At 40.6% G+C, this 16413-nt stretch overlaps 1 protein-coding gene across 6 annotated transcripts in view; it reads right to left on the bottom strand.

Annotated features, from left to right (window-relative positions):
* LOC145978225 (uncharacterized) overlaps window positions 1-16413 on the bottom strand; it is a 323131-nt gene that overhangs the window by 74461 nt on the left and 232257 nt on the right. For all 6 annotated transcript variants that reach the window (XM_083110697.1, XM_083110694.1, XM_083110695.1 and 3 more), the window contains exon 2: window positions 5579-5761. In XM_083110697.1, the coding sequence (XP_082966823.1) occupies window positions 5579-5753 (175 nt within the window). In that variant the 5' untranslated portion in view covers window positions 5754-5761. The remainder of the gene's footprint in view (window positions 1-5578; window positions 5762-16413) is intronic.

Here is a 16413-nt window from a genome sequence, read left to right on the forward strand (position 1 = left end):
AACCACCAATAAACAGAAGACAAACATCTGCTTCGAATCAAGATAATTCCATTCCATAAAACACGTGTAGAATAGAAAAGAATGACAACAGCGTTGGGCAATTTGCCTACTATTATCTTTGCCGTTGGCTGTACGGCCAGAGTACAGGGCCGTCAACAGAAATACGTTACAGCTAACTAAATTGCACTGTTTATTAAAAGTAAGTGTCCGGTGTGAAGGTTCTGTCCAAAGGACAAGAATAAGTCACAAGAATGTTATTGTGCCATTCAGCAATCTGATCATGGTTCACGATCCTGCAACATTGCCCACTGACGTAATTCGCCTTACGCACGGGGAAAAAAGATTCTCCATACAAAGTACTCTATTTCGGAGATCCGAATGAGTAACCAAAACCTGGCCCTGACCGAACCAATGATGTCATCAGACGCGTGGCACGGTGACCGAGCGATTTTTTCACGCCTCGGTAGTTTTTCTGGACGGGCAGAAAAGAAAGATATAAAGAAAGCGCGCGCGTGACGATTCTGCTGTTTCTGCAAATCGCTTTTTCCTCCCCCTTCTCATCAACACCGCTGCCATCTGGTGAGTAACATTTCCTGTGCTGAATGGCGTACAGCGTGTTAACACTGGGGGGAGCAAAATGATGACTGGCAGTGGCAGAAGTGTTGAGTGAGGATTCTGGTTTCGAGGTCTGCGGCTAATTCCACATTGATCTGTTCCCATTCGTCTGTCTTGCAGCTTTTTTCTGGCTGACTGGGCTAGTGGTGATAGCTACAGCGCGCTTCTTCTGAAGTCTAATTCCACTTCATCTAAAATTTTGCTAGCAAACAGTTTGTCCTTGTACAGTGGCACAAATATTGCTTGGAGAATTGTCCACGACTATTTTCATCAATTTTTCTCTTGCATCCTACGCATTTTTAAGGAATGGATATTTGCTTGTTTGGTGTTTTGATTCAATTCGTGAAGCTTTCCCTGCGTAAAACAGGAGAAAAAACGTGGTGATGGACAATTTGCTGATACTTATACAGTGGTATAAACAAATTGTCCACGACTATTTTCATTAATTTTCCTCTCGCATCCTATGTGTTGTTAAAGAATGAATTTTTTTAGTTTACTGGTGCACGGGTTGTCAGCTGCTTGTTTGGATGTTTTGTTTAAATCTTGATGCTCTAATTGGGTATAATAGATTGATTGATTGGTTTGCTTTAATTTTACTTCGCATTTGTGCCACTTTTGGCTAACTTGCTAAGATGGGGATGAGTGATGATATGATGAAATTAATGAATGGACATTCACAAACATCCATGCCCAGGCCGGGATTCGAACCCGGGACCCCCTGGCGTCGTAGTTCGGTATAACAGAGAGAAGAAACATGGTGATGGACAATTTGCTTGGCAATACTTATGCACCTCTCACTACTAACCAGACTGATTTCACAGTTCGAAACTTCGTTTCGTTACAACACACTGGTGATATATTGTACTTTCTAAGAGCGCACTCTTCGTTACCACATAATTCCGTACGCTTACGCAAACAATCAGCAAAATTTCTCCATGTAAATAACCTTCACTTTGGAATAAGTCCATTGATGTTTTTTTTATATTTTGAATCGAACATTGATAGTTTAGGACATAATAAAACAAACACCCTTCTATTTAGAGTAATTTGTAAACCTGGATTAGTTGGCCTCAAATTGAAGGCAAGTTTCAAGGTTCATCTGCTTATGCGGCCTATGATCTCAACACTTAGAAGTAAAGTCGAAGCATGAGAACATTTCCAATACAGAACACAACGCATGCAGTAGAGGGAAATTCCACGTCACATTGACTTTTTTATTATTTTTATTGGTTTTTTTAATGTACTGCATATTAATGTGTTAACGTGGCATGAAGTTGGATTTACGAACTTTAGGCACTAAAAATTTGCAAAATAGACACAAACATTAGAAAGGTGTTAAGTTAAAACAATCATGGATAACAAGTCTGGACGGATCTGATCTCATTTCGATACCATTCCAAATCTTTTCCTTAATTTGCGAAATATTTCCGCGGTGAATTTTCAGTGACTCGCCCTGTACACATACATGAAAAAGGGGGGGGGGATAGTTGAGCAGGCTCTCTTAAATGTTGAACGTGAGGAGTTCTGTGTTTGCTAATGGCGTCGAGAGTCAAGATTAAACAATATATCGGTATATGTTTTCCTGCAGTTTTTATGCTTCTTATCTTTCTACAACACAAAGATAGCGAATTTTTTCCCTTCAAACTCAGACAGCATGACTTCGGTGTAGCATTGTTCAAATGATTTCAACATTAGCGGATTTTTCCTCTTCGGACATACGTATTTATTCATCCCAAAGGTATATGAATGTTTTTTTTTTCCTACGGAATTTGTTTCTTTGTTCACAGGGACGTGAGGTTAGGCAAGCGACTGAATATTGTTCTACTTAACACAAATATGAAATAACAATTATTATTATTATTATTATTATTGTATGGTATTTCTACATATGCAAGTTCGAATCTGCAAAAAAAGTATTTACAAGCACTTAAAAACTCTTGCCTTTCTTTTCTAAATAGTAGGTACAGGCTGCCGGACCCTGTAGCCGAGTGGTTAGGTGCAGGCCGCCGGACCCTATAGCCGAGTGGTTAGCACATCGCGCTGCGACGCCAAGGGTCCCGGGTTCGAATCCCGCTCGGGCTTGGTTGTTTGTGAATGTCCATTCATCAATTTCATCATTTCATCACTCATCCCCATCTTCGCAAATTAGCCAAAAGGCACAAAACGCGAAGTAAAATAAACTCAATCAATCAATCAGTAGGTACAGGCCGATAAAAATATTCACGTTGAAGATATTAATTCGTCTCTTCAACTGAGATAATTTACATGAAGTCCCCCACCCCCACTCCCATCCCAACTTATTCCTACGGTTCAAGAAACAACCCCACCTATAGGAATTTTCATTTCGTCCACTGCCAGGCAGAACGAGAGCTACGTATTGCGAATACTGCTGTGTAAACATTCTTGCTCTTACACACATTCCGACATAATGAGTCCCTGCTCTCAAAACTGTCTGTATGTTTGAAAGATCTTGCAAGGAATAAACAAGGATCTCACACACTGCTATCTACTACTTGTCTTACCAATTCTATATAAAGTCAACTGAATATTAGTGATGAGTAACAACTGAGACGAATATTAGTGATGAGTAACAACTGAGACGCGTTTAATCGATTGACCTGCCACCTGGTGGATGGAGCAATGACTATTTTCATTAATACTCCTCTCCCATTCTCTATGTCTTAAGGAACTGATTTTTACTTTTACGTATACTGGTGCACAGGTTACCAGCTGCTTGTTTGGCAGTTTTGTTTAAAATCTTGACGCTCTAAATGTTTAAAATGAAGAGAATAAACGTAGTAGATGTAATCTGTGCACTTTGACTAGACCACCTACGTCCTCGTACCAAACCACTCTTGCTCTGTGAATCCATCAGCAAGTGACGTTTAACCAAATTAACAAAATCAAGTTTTTTTCATCAATATTTTCCTTCTAACGGTGTTTTTAGAGAGAGAAAAATTGCTGATCTAATACAGAAACTTGCCTTACCAATCCTATTTAAAGTAAACTGAATATTATTGTCGAGTAACAATTGAGATGTGTTTAGTCGATTGACCTGCCATCTGGTGGATGGAGAGTTCTGAACGAAGACTTATTGTACGGCCAATAGCCTCGAGTTTTTCATCCATAATACTCCATGATATTTATGGTCTCCAATCAGATAAAGCCAAGCGAGAATCGAGGCACTGACCGAACGCCACGTCACCTAGGTTCTTCTTCCAGAGCTAATAACACTGTCTCACAAATATTTCCCTGTTCAGAAACCGCTCGGAACAATCCAATGACAACCAATCGCAGTTTCAACAAAAGACGAGCGTGCGGCGAGGACAAAAGCGAGACAATACCGCTCTCTGATCCTCCTTTGTTGTTCTCCGAAACAAAACATGACAGAAAATAAAGACTTTTGTTGCATCGGAACGCTTTCGAATGTCAAGGGGGTTGGCAGGGTACTGATAGATGGGAATGATAAAAAAAAAATATCCAGGAAACATGACTTACAAGAGGAGTGAGTGATTCAAGGTTGATGCCTCGTCGGCTAACGTCACAGTGGGTTCTATTCTCCTTTGATCAGTGGCGTGCGTTTGGAGAGGGTTGGTGGATTTATTGTACACTATGCATATTGTTATTTACAGAATTCTGTAAGTAGCAAAAAGCAGCTTAGATCGACTAATATAGGAGACAACCTATGAAACTTTTAATATCATAAATACAAAGTTAAAATGCCAATCTTTCAGAAAGATGTTTATGTTGAAATAACTGAAAAATCAAGAACTTAAAAAGCATTCGATAGTCACCTAATTCCATGTTATCAACCCTTATCTGGACAATTACAGATTGATCGATACTTCAGTGCTATCGCACCGAACCTTATAACTTAAAGAATAAATATGTTCTGAATTACACTTGAATATCAATGGATGTTTATTGTGCTGAAGGCTTGAACATTTTTGGTACAGTACATTAAAGTTTAATGGTGTCAGTGTCATATATAGATAGTGAACAATTAAATCGATACCGGTACTGCATTTTATTTATTTTATTTTTAAAAAGAATCTCATGGCTTGCGTTTCGGGACTGGCTTAACACTTTTTAAAGTGGAATCGGTGTAACTGAAATGTGCTTCCATCTGTCGAACATTTTCATTGAATACAAGAGAACGATGTTGCCTTCTGTAGTCCGTAGAATAAATACGAGCCTCATATTATGTATGTGCTTCGAAGCTATGCCACCTTTCTTTCCTTGTGGGGCTATGTTCAAGTTGCCGTATACCTCTCGGCTACAACTGCCCCCCCCCCCCCTTAACTTTCGATCGGGGATGTTCCTTTCTCGAACCACCCAAATGTCAACCTCTCTTCCACGTAATATACCCTGGACTGCATTTTGCAGACTAACGAAGCTCTTGCACTTGCCTTACCAATTCTCTTTAAAGTCAACTGAATATTTATTGTTGAGTAACAATTGAGATGCGTTTACTCGATTGACCTGCCATCTGGTGGATGGAGTGCTCTGAACCGAAGACTTATTGTACGGCCAATAGCGTCGAGTTTCTCATCCATAATACTCTATGATATTTATCGTATTCAATCAGATAAAGCCAGGCGAGAATCGAGGCTTGTGTTGTGTCCTGTCTGTGCGCTTGTGATTACCCTTTCTCCAATTTCGCGATTAGCCAAAAGTGGCAGAAGAGCGAAGAATTCAATCGAAAACACTGGATGGACTCAAGAATAGTGTGTGTGTTGTAACTTACGTACTGGAACATGTACGACAGGAACTTCACTGTTGTCTCCATGTTGTTCGTGTTACTGAGGGAAAAAAGATGAAATATAACGAGTTCTGTGTTACACTGATACTCCCCAATGTGACGTTCCAACTCAAAACACATGGCCATTTGAAATCGGATGAATCGTTGCATTAACATTTAGAAATAAACAGAAAAAAATAGGCAAAGTAGTGAATCGCTTACCCCTGGAGTTGTTGTCGGGACATGGCGCAGGTAGGAATGTTTCCTCGCTGCCCGCCGAACTCCGGTGGTCGCTGCTGTAGCCGGAACCAAAGCTACTTCCGGAATGCCTGTACACGTCCGGAACTGAGGGGGGAGCTACCTTCTTCACCTGGGCGGGCTTCGGAGGGCGATTCATTCCACCCACTGCGAAAGAAGAGAACAGTTTAGTTATTGGTTGCACTCATTACACTGGTAACAAATCATTGTCCTAGCACCTGGATTGAAAAAAAAAGATACACAGTTTCATAATATAATTCAAATATGTGCGTAACATGGAACCTACCTTTGTAGGGGCAGAATCGAACTTGAGGCTTGACTTTGGGGAGGAGGAATCATCTCATTTAAATAACTGGTTGCATTTCGGAACTCACATATATTACTCTTTGTTCTCCTCGGGTCTCAAGAGGTCAAAACTTGTAAATTTGAACAAAACCTGCTTTTTGGGAAGGGGAGTGCACCCCTTGCCTCCACCAAGTTACGCCTATGATCATATAAAAAGCACAGAACTATAAAAGTTAAGAATGAATGCATAAAATCGCTTTGAAAAAATGAAGGTATTTTATCTTATTAGTTATTACATTTAGGACAACAAAATAAACAATACAGCTTTGTATTTAGAGAATTGTACACAATACATCTACCTTTACCTTAAATAAAAATTGTTCCTTTACAATCCAAACAGAACTGTAACTGCAATGAAATAATGAACGTATACTTTGCATATTCATGTGTTACGTGCATGATTAGCCGAAAGCAGATAAGGCTGTGTGCACAGAATAGATAACTTCAAAAGTGTCTTTGGTGTGACGTGTTCTCCGTTAAGAATCTTTAATTTATTGCCACGTTGAGATATCTTCGGTCTTCAGTAATTCAGTAGAGGAAGGTTGGAATTGAGTAACCAACTGCCATATCATAGTAAGCATGTACATCGAAAGAAATTATCCAGTTAGAATTCAAAACACGGGCAAAAATTTTGTATTTTTCGAATCAGAACGTACAGTGGGATCCATGCAAATTGTCCATGACTATTTTCATTGAATTTATTCTTGCATCCTGTGTGTTTTTAAGCGATGGTTTTTTATGTATACTGGTGTAGAAGTTGTCAACAGCTTTTTTCGAGTTTTCTTTTAATCCTTGAAGCTCCTATTGGGTCAAATAAAGTGCACAAACTTGCTGATGGACAATTTGCACGGTAATATTCATAGATCCCACTGTCCATAGATTGCATATTGTGTTCCATACAGCGTACATCTATTATACAATCATGTTCACCACTCTTGTAGAAATCAAACAAAAAGAAATGTTCAGAAAGAAGTTCTGAGAACGTGAATAGGATAGAAGTGTTACACATTTTGCTGTTGAACATTTTCATTGGTGTTGCCTTTGAAGATGGCTCAACAGATTTCCACACTTTACGTCATATTCCAGGGCTTGACTCATAAAGTTGGTATTTGGTTCATCAAATTTCACATCGCTCTCTGGCCGGCCCCTGTGGCGGAGTGGTTAGCAAGTGGCGCTACGAAGCCAGGGGTCCCGGGTTCGAATTCTGGCTTGGGCATGGATGTTTGTGAGTGTTCATTCATCAATTTCATCATATCATCACTCATCCCCATCTTCGCAAATTAGCCAAAAGTGGCACAAGAAACGATGTAAAATAAAGTAAACGTAACGTTTCAACCTTCTAGCAAGGTCTTCTTCCGACTTCTTCATATCATGGAAACAAGGCTTAATGATGTTATAATATAATTTATGTATCTGCCTGTGTATAGTGGATGCACAAGTATTGCTCGGCAAATTGTCCACCTTGCCGGAGTGGACGCCAGGGGTCCCGGGTTTTTGAGTCCCGATCTGGGCATGATGTTCTTCGTGAGTGTCCCTTCATGAATTTAATTATATCATCACTCATCCTTAACTTCGCGATTAGCCAAAAGTGGCAGAGTAAAATAAACCAAATCAAACAATGAAGCAAGGAAATTATTCATGGCTATTTTGCTTAATCTTGCACCCCACGTACTTTTAAGGAATATACCTTTATGTTTGCAAGTGCAGAGGTTGTCAGACAGGCGTTTTGTTTCAACTCTTCATTTTCTCATTAGGTAAAACGAAGAGAGTGAACACGGTGATGGACAATTTGCTTGGTAATACTTAATTACCACACTGCGTTAGTCCATCAAATTTCATCTTTCTAATTCTAGTTGTTTCCGATATACTGTCAATTGAAAAATTAATCTTGTCCCCAAACATACCGACTTGGTTGTAAATGAAAGTATTAAACCGGGAGGAAATAATTGTGTTAGCTGCTCAAGCCCCCCCCCCCCCTGAAAATCGCCATCGAACGAGAGGGTTGCAAGTGGCGGAATGAAAAATGGGAGGAATTCAAGCCAGCTTCACCCCCTCGTTAGTCACGACGTGAGAAAAACAAGGAGGGTGGGACCAGCACGTCAAACTGTGACAGACCGAACTGATGTAATCCCAACCAAACAGATTACTTACGATATATTTAGAACCCGCCGCTAGGTGCTCGTGGCAGCACCAGCGCCTCCCCGAGAAGTCCTTTTGTACCTGCTGACGGTGCGATGTGATGTGTCCATAAACACAGCCGAACAAATAAATTCTCGTTACTCTTCGATGCTATTTTGTCTTTTCTCTTCCCTTTTCCCCCAACTCTTTCTGTGGTTTTTAAGTGGCGTACAACCTCGATTCTTAAAATAAACTCTTCTATCTGTACGATCGCTCGAGTGGCGTTTTATAGACCCACAGATCTTTCGGCGAGAATTTTTCGTGGCGACAATGCGACGATCCGACAAAATCTATGTTTGTTTTCTAGCCACAAGAGATGTGGAGCGTGGTTTCTCTTCCTGGTTAGGTTGGACTACAGATTTACCTGTTGGGATTAGGCTTAAGTGCGGAAGGAGACTTGTTTAAAAATAAAAATGTCCCGGACAGGTCCTATATGCATTGGCGCCAGAAACGGTTGTCATCAGTTCACGGGATTAACGGTGTTGGAATGGTTGAAGGAAGCCAGAACATCGAATGAATGCAATGGTCCAGTTCAACAGCTGCTTGCTTAGTTGTGTCATTATTACTGGAAGAATTTTTAACTAGTTTTACTTTACATATAGCCACATGCATATACAGGGTGTCCAGACTGAAAGTGTCCAAAAATACGAATTACAATGAGAGAAACACTATATATATTCTCAATCTAACGCTCGCTCGATAGGAAATTTATCTTAAGATTTGTTTGGCCACACTTTCAAATTCACTCGTGAACGTCACCAGTAGTAACGCATACAAGAACGACCTTGGATGCTGAAAAATACTTGGTGAGCTCGGGTATTGTTTTGGAATCTGTCGATTTACAAAAGGTGTTGTAACAAAAAAAAAAAACAAAAAAAAAACATTAAATCATATAATTGTTGATGTGTGTATTTTTAGATATTTTTAGTCTGGACAGCCTGTACAATCCCAAGTTTTTTTTAAATTAAGTAGCGATCAGCTGCTTTGAAGCTGCAAATGCTATCACTCTACAAATTGATAAAATGTATGCGTAATAGAAATGCCGGTTTAATAATTTTCCTAACTTCGAACCATTTAAAAGAGCCTATTTTCACCCATTTCAAATACAATAAATAATATGAGTAGTTATTATTATTATTACATAAGTGGACCGTCGGAGATTTTCGTGCGCCGTAGGGTGAAAACCGTTACAAATTTGCGCAAAATGACTGTTCTAGAGGGTTTTTTTCTTCCAATTACGCGTTTCCAAAGTTATTTCAACACGAGCTAACGCATTTAAGATAAATTAATTGCATGAACGAGTGACAATAATTCTTCAGAAATCAAGGTTCCCAACACAACATGAAGTCATCGAATCGTATTCTTTGAATTCCTGGACCTACATGTATACATTGCACCTTAATTACACTCCACCATGTCCCTTGACAAAAGAATCTGCTTACATGTTGGTTATGGCCAGTCTTGGAGGTTATTTTCCCTCCTGACGGTGGCGGCGCCACTCAACGGCCTCAACTTGTGATGCTCAGTAATTTGACCCAGTGACCCTTGAGAGACAAAAATCTTATCTTACATGATGCTTTCGATATTTCACAATATACAGAAGATGTAGGTATGAAATTTGACAACTAAAGGTAAATAGTTGTTGGAGTTGTTATATATCTCAGGAATTAATATCAACTTCTGTGACCTGGAGTGACAAAAGTATCTACAGGTTCGAAGCAGTGTTGCCACATGTCTTGTTTTTATGGGACGTCCTGTATTCCGCAACCTGTTTATATTAGACTATAAATTATTTTCATGTGACATATATGTATTTAAGTACATAAAATACATAACAGTTGCGTGTTAGTGCATAAAAGCAAGTTTTTGACGTTCCGTTCAGTGTGTCCTGTACGGGGAAAGTAGTAGTATGACAATGCTATAGTTCGAAGTGTAGCAACGGAAGATGAAACGCTGTGGTTGGTACCAAAGTTTTTTGTATGTAGGAGGCAAGTAGGGTGGACTACGAAGATAAAAAATGGAAGAGAGAGACAGAAAGAAAATACAGGAAACAGCCCACACCTGGGCTCAGAAAAAGCAAACAACGAAGGGGATGAAAGCAGACTGGGATAAAATTAGGGAGGGGGAGTCCGTGTGATGTACACTGATGCAGTCGGCAAGGGGGGATTTCAGAGCCTGAACAACCAGGGTACTCACGAAAACCGTTTCAGTTTCACGGAACCGGACAAGAAGGGCGGTGTGTTGGAGCAGTGCGCCGCGATGTTTCATGGGCTTATTTCTTGATACTTGGTTTGGTTTTCCCATTTGGAGGGAGAAGGGGCTTTCAAGAAAGGCGGTAACTGAAAAATCGCAGAAGGGCGTTTCGCAACAGGAACTAAGATAACTCGGTGGTATTTTTTCTCTCAGTGCTCGGAATAAGGCTTCACCAGGGGCGGATCAAGAGTTACAACTGGTAGGGGAGAATACCAGTAGGGTACCTCACCTCACCGACAATCAATTCTAACCTGCGCTTGTTATAAAAACAATATATAATATCGTGCACAGGAAGTGAGCAGATTTCCATGTTCTTGAGATTAGCGTATTGTTTTACAAAATTAGAAGTCCAGGGCTGGAATAGATGGTTATTGAGTTTGAGTTTCAAGTCCACTTTATGCACATAGGCTAATCGGGACTGGAATTAAAGTAGAAACCAAACCAGTATTTGCCTTTACCGGGTATGGAACCCGGGACCCCTTGATTACAGAGGGACGTTACTAATACGAGTACCACATTGAGGAGGCCCCGAAAAGATTATTATTCTTGAATGTTGCCTTCCCGATGGCGCAGTGGTAGGGTATTATTCTTGAAAACGGAAAACCAGAAAGAAAACTTCAGAAATATGCGAACTGTTAAGACCGTACTCTTCTAATGCATGCCATTCACTCACTACCAGACCACAACTGAATATCCGAAGGGAAGCAATACTACGAACTATTCTTTAAAAAATGTTTATCGTGCCGCTTATTGTTGCGGATTATTAAAATGTTCACAAACAGCCAGCCGCCTGCCGCGTTCTGAAGCAGTGAACGGAAAAAGAAACACCGACAATTTAATTCGTAAAAGTGAGAATGGATCTTCGTCAGATTGTTGACAGTTGATTGAAGCAGCAAGCAAAATAAAAACAAATCAAAAGGAATGACGTTTTGGCATTTTTTCTCTTACATATCTCTTAAGTGTTTCAGTCGGAACTTTGCAACGTGGAAGTTACATAGCAACAAATATGCGCAAGAACAAGTTTACCTCAAAGGATGCATTCAGTACATAAAATCCGGCTACGTTCTGTCGCCCCGGCGTCCGTGAAACAACAGGGGGTACGGCCGTACCATCGTATCCCCCCCCCTGGAGCCGCCGGTGCAATGCACAAAATATAAAACTGTATCATTGAATATTGTACTTAACTGCTGGAACTCTTGCACTTACTGTTACAACACTTTTATCACTGGAACCTCCTGTTTTTAAGATCAGATTTAGTGGAACACTGGCACTGACTGAGCAATGCGTCTGTGAATTGCTCATATTTTCTTTCAGCTCAACTCACCAGAAAACATCTCTTATCTGTTTACTACCACCTATATGTAATCCGGCATAGCATGATAAGATATTTACGTAGCAGCAAAAACTGTGCAAAGGTAACATTTAACGGATGAAAAGAACAGCTTATCATGTGTTATGTTTGTTATCAACTTTTCCCGCGTGATTATTGAAGCGGTAACTTATTAAACTCGTATATAAAAAAAAACGAACAATGTTTCCATCTTAGTTCCTTAGTTCACTTAGCTGGCCCTTTTGTGCTCTCACGTAGCTCATGAAATGATCCAATGCGGTTTTTTAGCTCCACCAGAGGAAATTTAACTCTATAGAGATACAGTGGAACCTTGATACCTCGAACTTGAGGGGGAAATGGAAAAAAAATGAGGTATCAAGGATTTCGACTTACTAAGGTTCAGTTATTGAGGGCCAACATCGCCTACTTCGAGTTATAGAGGTCTAACGCAGACTAAGCACATAAACAATGATACATACACGGCAGGGTGGGGGAGTTCAAGTCCCGAGACGATTGTTGATCACCTGACATTGTACGTACGCACCCTACACTTCGACTTATTGAGGTCCGTGCGACTAAAACTTCGAGTTATAGAGGTGATTAGAATTTAACTTCGACTCAAGAGGTTTTTCATACTCTACCTTCGAGTTATTGAGCTTGAACGGCATCAAGGTTTTATTCGAGTTGTTGAGGTAAAATTAGTATTGAGTGCTATGGACAATTCAAGGGGATTACAAAAAATTCGACTTATCAAGGAATTCTAATGTTGAGGGTCGAATTATCAAGGTTCCATCTTTCAACCCATCTATCTATCCATGCACTGAAGAGTGACCGCATGAAAATTTATTTCTTTGAAAACATGTACGAAACGAGATTTTCGGCGAAATTCTGCATTTCAGATATTTCCCGTACACATAATAAGCATTTCGTGTTTTATATGAAAAGAGAGAAGGTTTAGTAACATCCATATGAAATGAAAAAGATCTCGATTTGATAAGAACTTATACATATAAAAATCAAGCGCGTGAACCCAGTTCAAAGGAACCGCTGCCGCTGCTCGAAAGTCCTGCTGAAAACAAATACACTCAGGTCTCTCCTCAGTTTCCCTAGTCAATTTCATCTTCCATTTCACCCTCAACTAATTCTTCGTCAGTTCAATACTGTACTCATTCCAGGGTAGTTTTACCTAGAGCTGCTATTACGCTCAACTAACTCATTTAATATCAAAAGAACAAGAGTTCGAAATTATTGGTGATAAAATGCGAATATGCAGACTTGTTTCGCACGTACCTCGAAGTGAGTCACCAATTTTGTCGATTAAAACAAACTTTACACTTAAAAGCTTTTTGCAATACCTTTTGTAAGCCAACTTTTGTTTCTGCACATTTCTTTCGCGTCTGTATTCACGTACTGAATTTAGGGACAAACTACGAACTTAAGCGCCAAGGTGATTTAATTGAGTGGTCAGCGTAGCGTATCATGGACATATGACAAGATTCTACAATAGGATACGTCACTTACGCTTGACAGGTTAATACGTAATTTACTAGCGCCGCCCAACGGATGGTTTGAAAAAGTCAATTGTGAAGCAGTGCACAGTCGGTGCTCTATCTACCAAAGAATTAAATTGTAATATTCCCATTTCTTGGCAAAGTGGGGTCATTTAGTCCACCAATTATATCATTCACTGCCTTAAATGACTCGCTCGTATACACTCACCGTAGTTATTTATTAATCGGACAATTGCGACATTTTTTTTTAAAAAAAAGCACGTGAAATAGAGATAGCTGGGTTGTAAGGTGCAATAATGGGAGTATAATGACGAAGCTACAATAGAAAAGGCTGGAATCATAAGAAAGAAGAAAATGGCCTAAAAAGATGATCAATGCAGACAAGCTCCTCTAATTGACGTGGCTTGCGAGATCGCTTTTTCGCAGCCTCGTACACGGCCCAGAGAAAGGCGTGGTCCCGTAGAATGTCAGTCTAAGTAAATCCAACGCTCGTCCGAGCACGCGACAACCATCATTTTCGCGTGAGCGATCGCAGCGCCGTACGTGCCTCAACTCCACACGACCTCGTCATCGTGGGATCACCGCCAGTCACCTAAAACCCCTCCCTTCCAATTTCGTTTCATTTTGATTCGGGGAGGAAGAAATGCCGCGCGCGAGACAGAGGTGTGCAAACTTTCATATCCTCGTTTTGGCAAAGTTTGTGTCTGGTATCTTTTATGCACAGATTGTACCTCACGAGCAGGCTCTAAAATTGAAAACCTCATTTTTCCTAAGAACATTGTTTTTAAGTTTGCATACGTAATTTTTGCTTACTGGTTACATTTGTATTGCTTTGTTTATCAATTTTAGGTTTCGTAACTGTACTCACCCCTTCATGTGCATTCCTTCCACAATTCAACAACGTAAAATCCATCGCCTCAAGCGAAATGGGAGTAAAGCGAGCATAAGAGGATAGCAACTCTCAAATCTATTGCATGTAACTTTCAAGTCAAACTAAAAAAGTACAAGAGCTTTTATCTGTTTTTCTTCCTTAACTTCAGGCTGTCAAATTTTCGAATCCTCACACAAAGACACAGTGATTCTTTAGTCTTTTATGAGAAATTCTAGCATACATTTTAATAGACCTAAAGTATTCTACAGTGGGATCCTGAGTATTACCGTGCAATCCACAGTTGTCCATGACTGTTTTCATCAATTTTTCTCCTACACCCTGTGTGTTCTTAAGCGATGGATTTTTATGTATACTGGTGCAGAAGTTGTCAACAGCTTATTTGAGTTTTCTTTTAATTCTTGAAGCTCTTATTGGATCAAATAAAGTGCACGAACATGGTGATGGACAATTTGCACAGTAATACTCATGGATTCCACTGTACAGGTCATCAACTTTCGTGCCCTGCTCATGTGCGAATTTAGAGTGGGGGCAGAGGAGGCAATCTTCTAGATAAATAATAATAATTAAAGCGTAACAGTAAATGCGATCGACGCTTGTTTTGCCTTCCACACACGTGTCTAGACATCAGCAATCAACAACAAACCCAGGGAAATGCAGATATCACAACTACGTGCTAGACACCCTTGGTTAGAAGGATAGCCCCTTTATTTAGTCCTACACTACTCGCCTTCATATAAGAAGCAAACGGAAATTGCAGTGTATCCAAATATGGGCTTTAACAACCAAGGTGTGCCAGCTTCCTGCAGAAGTGTTGCAAACTCCAAACTTAAAAGACTAAGATATGTTTCAAATTTCAGCAGTGGTTGTTTCTATATCGACTATTTACGCCCATTTTATACCTCTCGGGTAAATCGCGACGATGAGGATGTATGATGAAACGGACGATACTTCCGTACCTTCCCAAGTCATTGAACCTAGGACCTCTTGTTTCGTGCGCGTTACGTCGGTTACTCCGCCACGGTTAAGGTGGTGTTGCCAACTCCATTCTTCAATGGTGAAAAATCACCTTCATGAACCACACTCATCTGAGGTGTTCTAGACCCAAATGATAGTGTGCATCAAGGTTGCAAACTTGGCCCTTTTGCAGTCAAATGAGTGCATCCGCTGAACACAGGTAAGCTTGTTACGGCTCTCTTGCTAACATCAAAGAAAAAGAAGCATAAAAGCGTCCGATGCTATTGGTGCAAGTCGCACTCCATTGGTGCACTGCAATGTAATAGGTTGACAAGAAAGAAAACTCACCCTGTTGTAAGACTCCCAAGAAGATAAAGTCCATTTGGAATCACAAACAAATTAGCATCGTCTTCTAAGAATGTGATACATAATTGTAGCATTACAATAGCTTTTGCAACACTGACAGACCGAATTCCGCTAAGGGGTTGGCAACGCTTGCAAACCAAGTTAATGGTCAAGTAAAATATCCCGGTGACCGCACTCAACAGCGAACAAAGAGGCGTTTCGTGTTACGCGCTTACAAACGCACCTCCTTTTAAGCTTTCCCCGCTCGATTGTGAAAGAGGGGCGTTCTCCCCCACCCGCGCTTCCCCAGAAAAGCGAGCGCAGCGGTTGGTACGGGAGGGGAGGGGGGAAAGGATCAAAATACCTGCAACGCGAGTCGGAAACTAGATTAAATTAAACTGGGGGGGACGAAGGGGACGGGAGCCCACCAACCAGAAGAAGGCGAAAAACGAGATAAACGCCTGTCATACAGACAACCTCACTTGACACGGGTGCATATCCGGTTGCAGGGAGTGCAGGATACCGCGAACCCTCCCCCCTTTCAGCAGAGCTATTGTATCCTGAAGCATAAGCAGGAAACAGGTGTTTCAGAGGATGAAACAATGGATTCGTGTTTCACGGCATAAAATGTCAGACCTCTTCTTTCATTTTACAAGCAATTAGGTGCAACGCGCGTTAACAGGTTGTTTACAAAGCTGGTTGCTGAGGGAACGAAGTGATGCACATGTGGTGGGAATAGATTAAGCTCGATTACAATTGAAGTAACCTCCTTCCTGGTAATGCAGAGGGGTGTGATTTGAGAACACGCCTGTCGGGCAAAACACGTTTCGAGGTATCAGTCAAATTGTGACTGCGTCATCATTATTACGAATTAGGCTGAGTGGTTGTACTCTAAGATGCAGGATTTATCGGGGGCGTTACAAAACATACACACAGTCACAGACACACCAGGTTTGCAACGAATCTATTGACTTTCAACTGTTACGTTGCA

Source organism: Lepisma saccharinum, chromosome 24 (genome assembly GCF_977018435.1).
Source record: "Lepisma saccharinum chromosome 24, izLepSacc3.1, whole genome shotgun sequence".
In the NCBI taxonomy this organism is placed as follows: Eukaryota; Metazoa; Arthropoda; class Insecta; order Zygentoma; family Lepismatidae; genus Lepisma; species Lepisma saccharinum.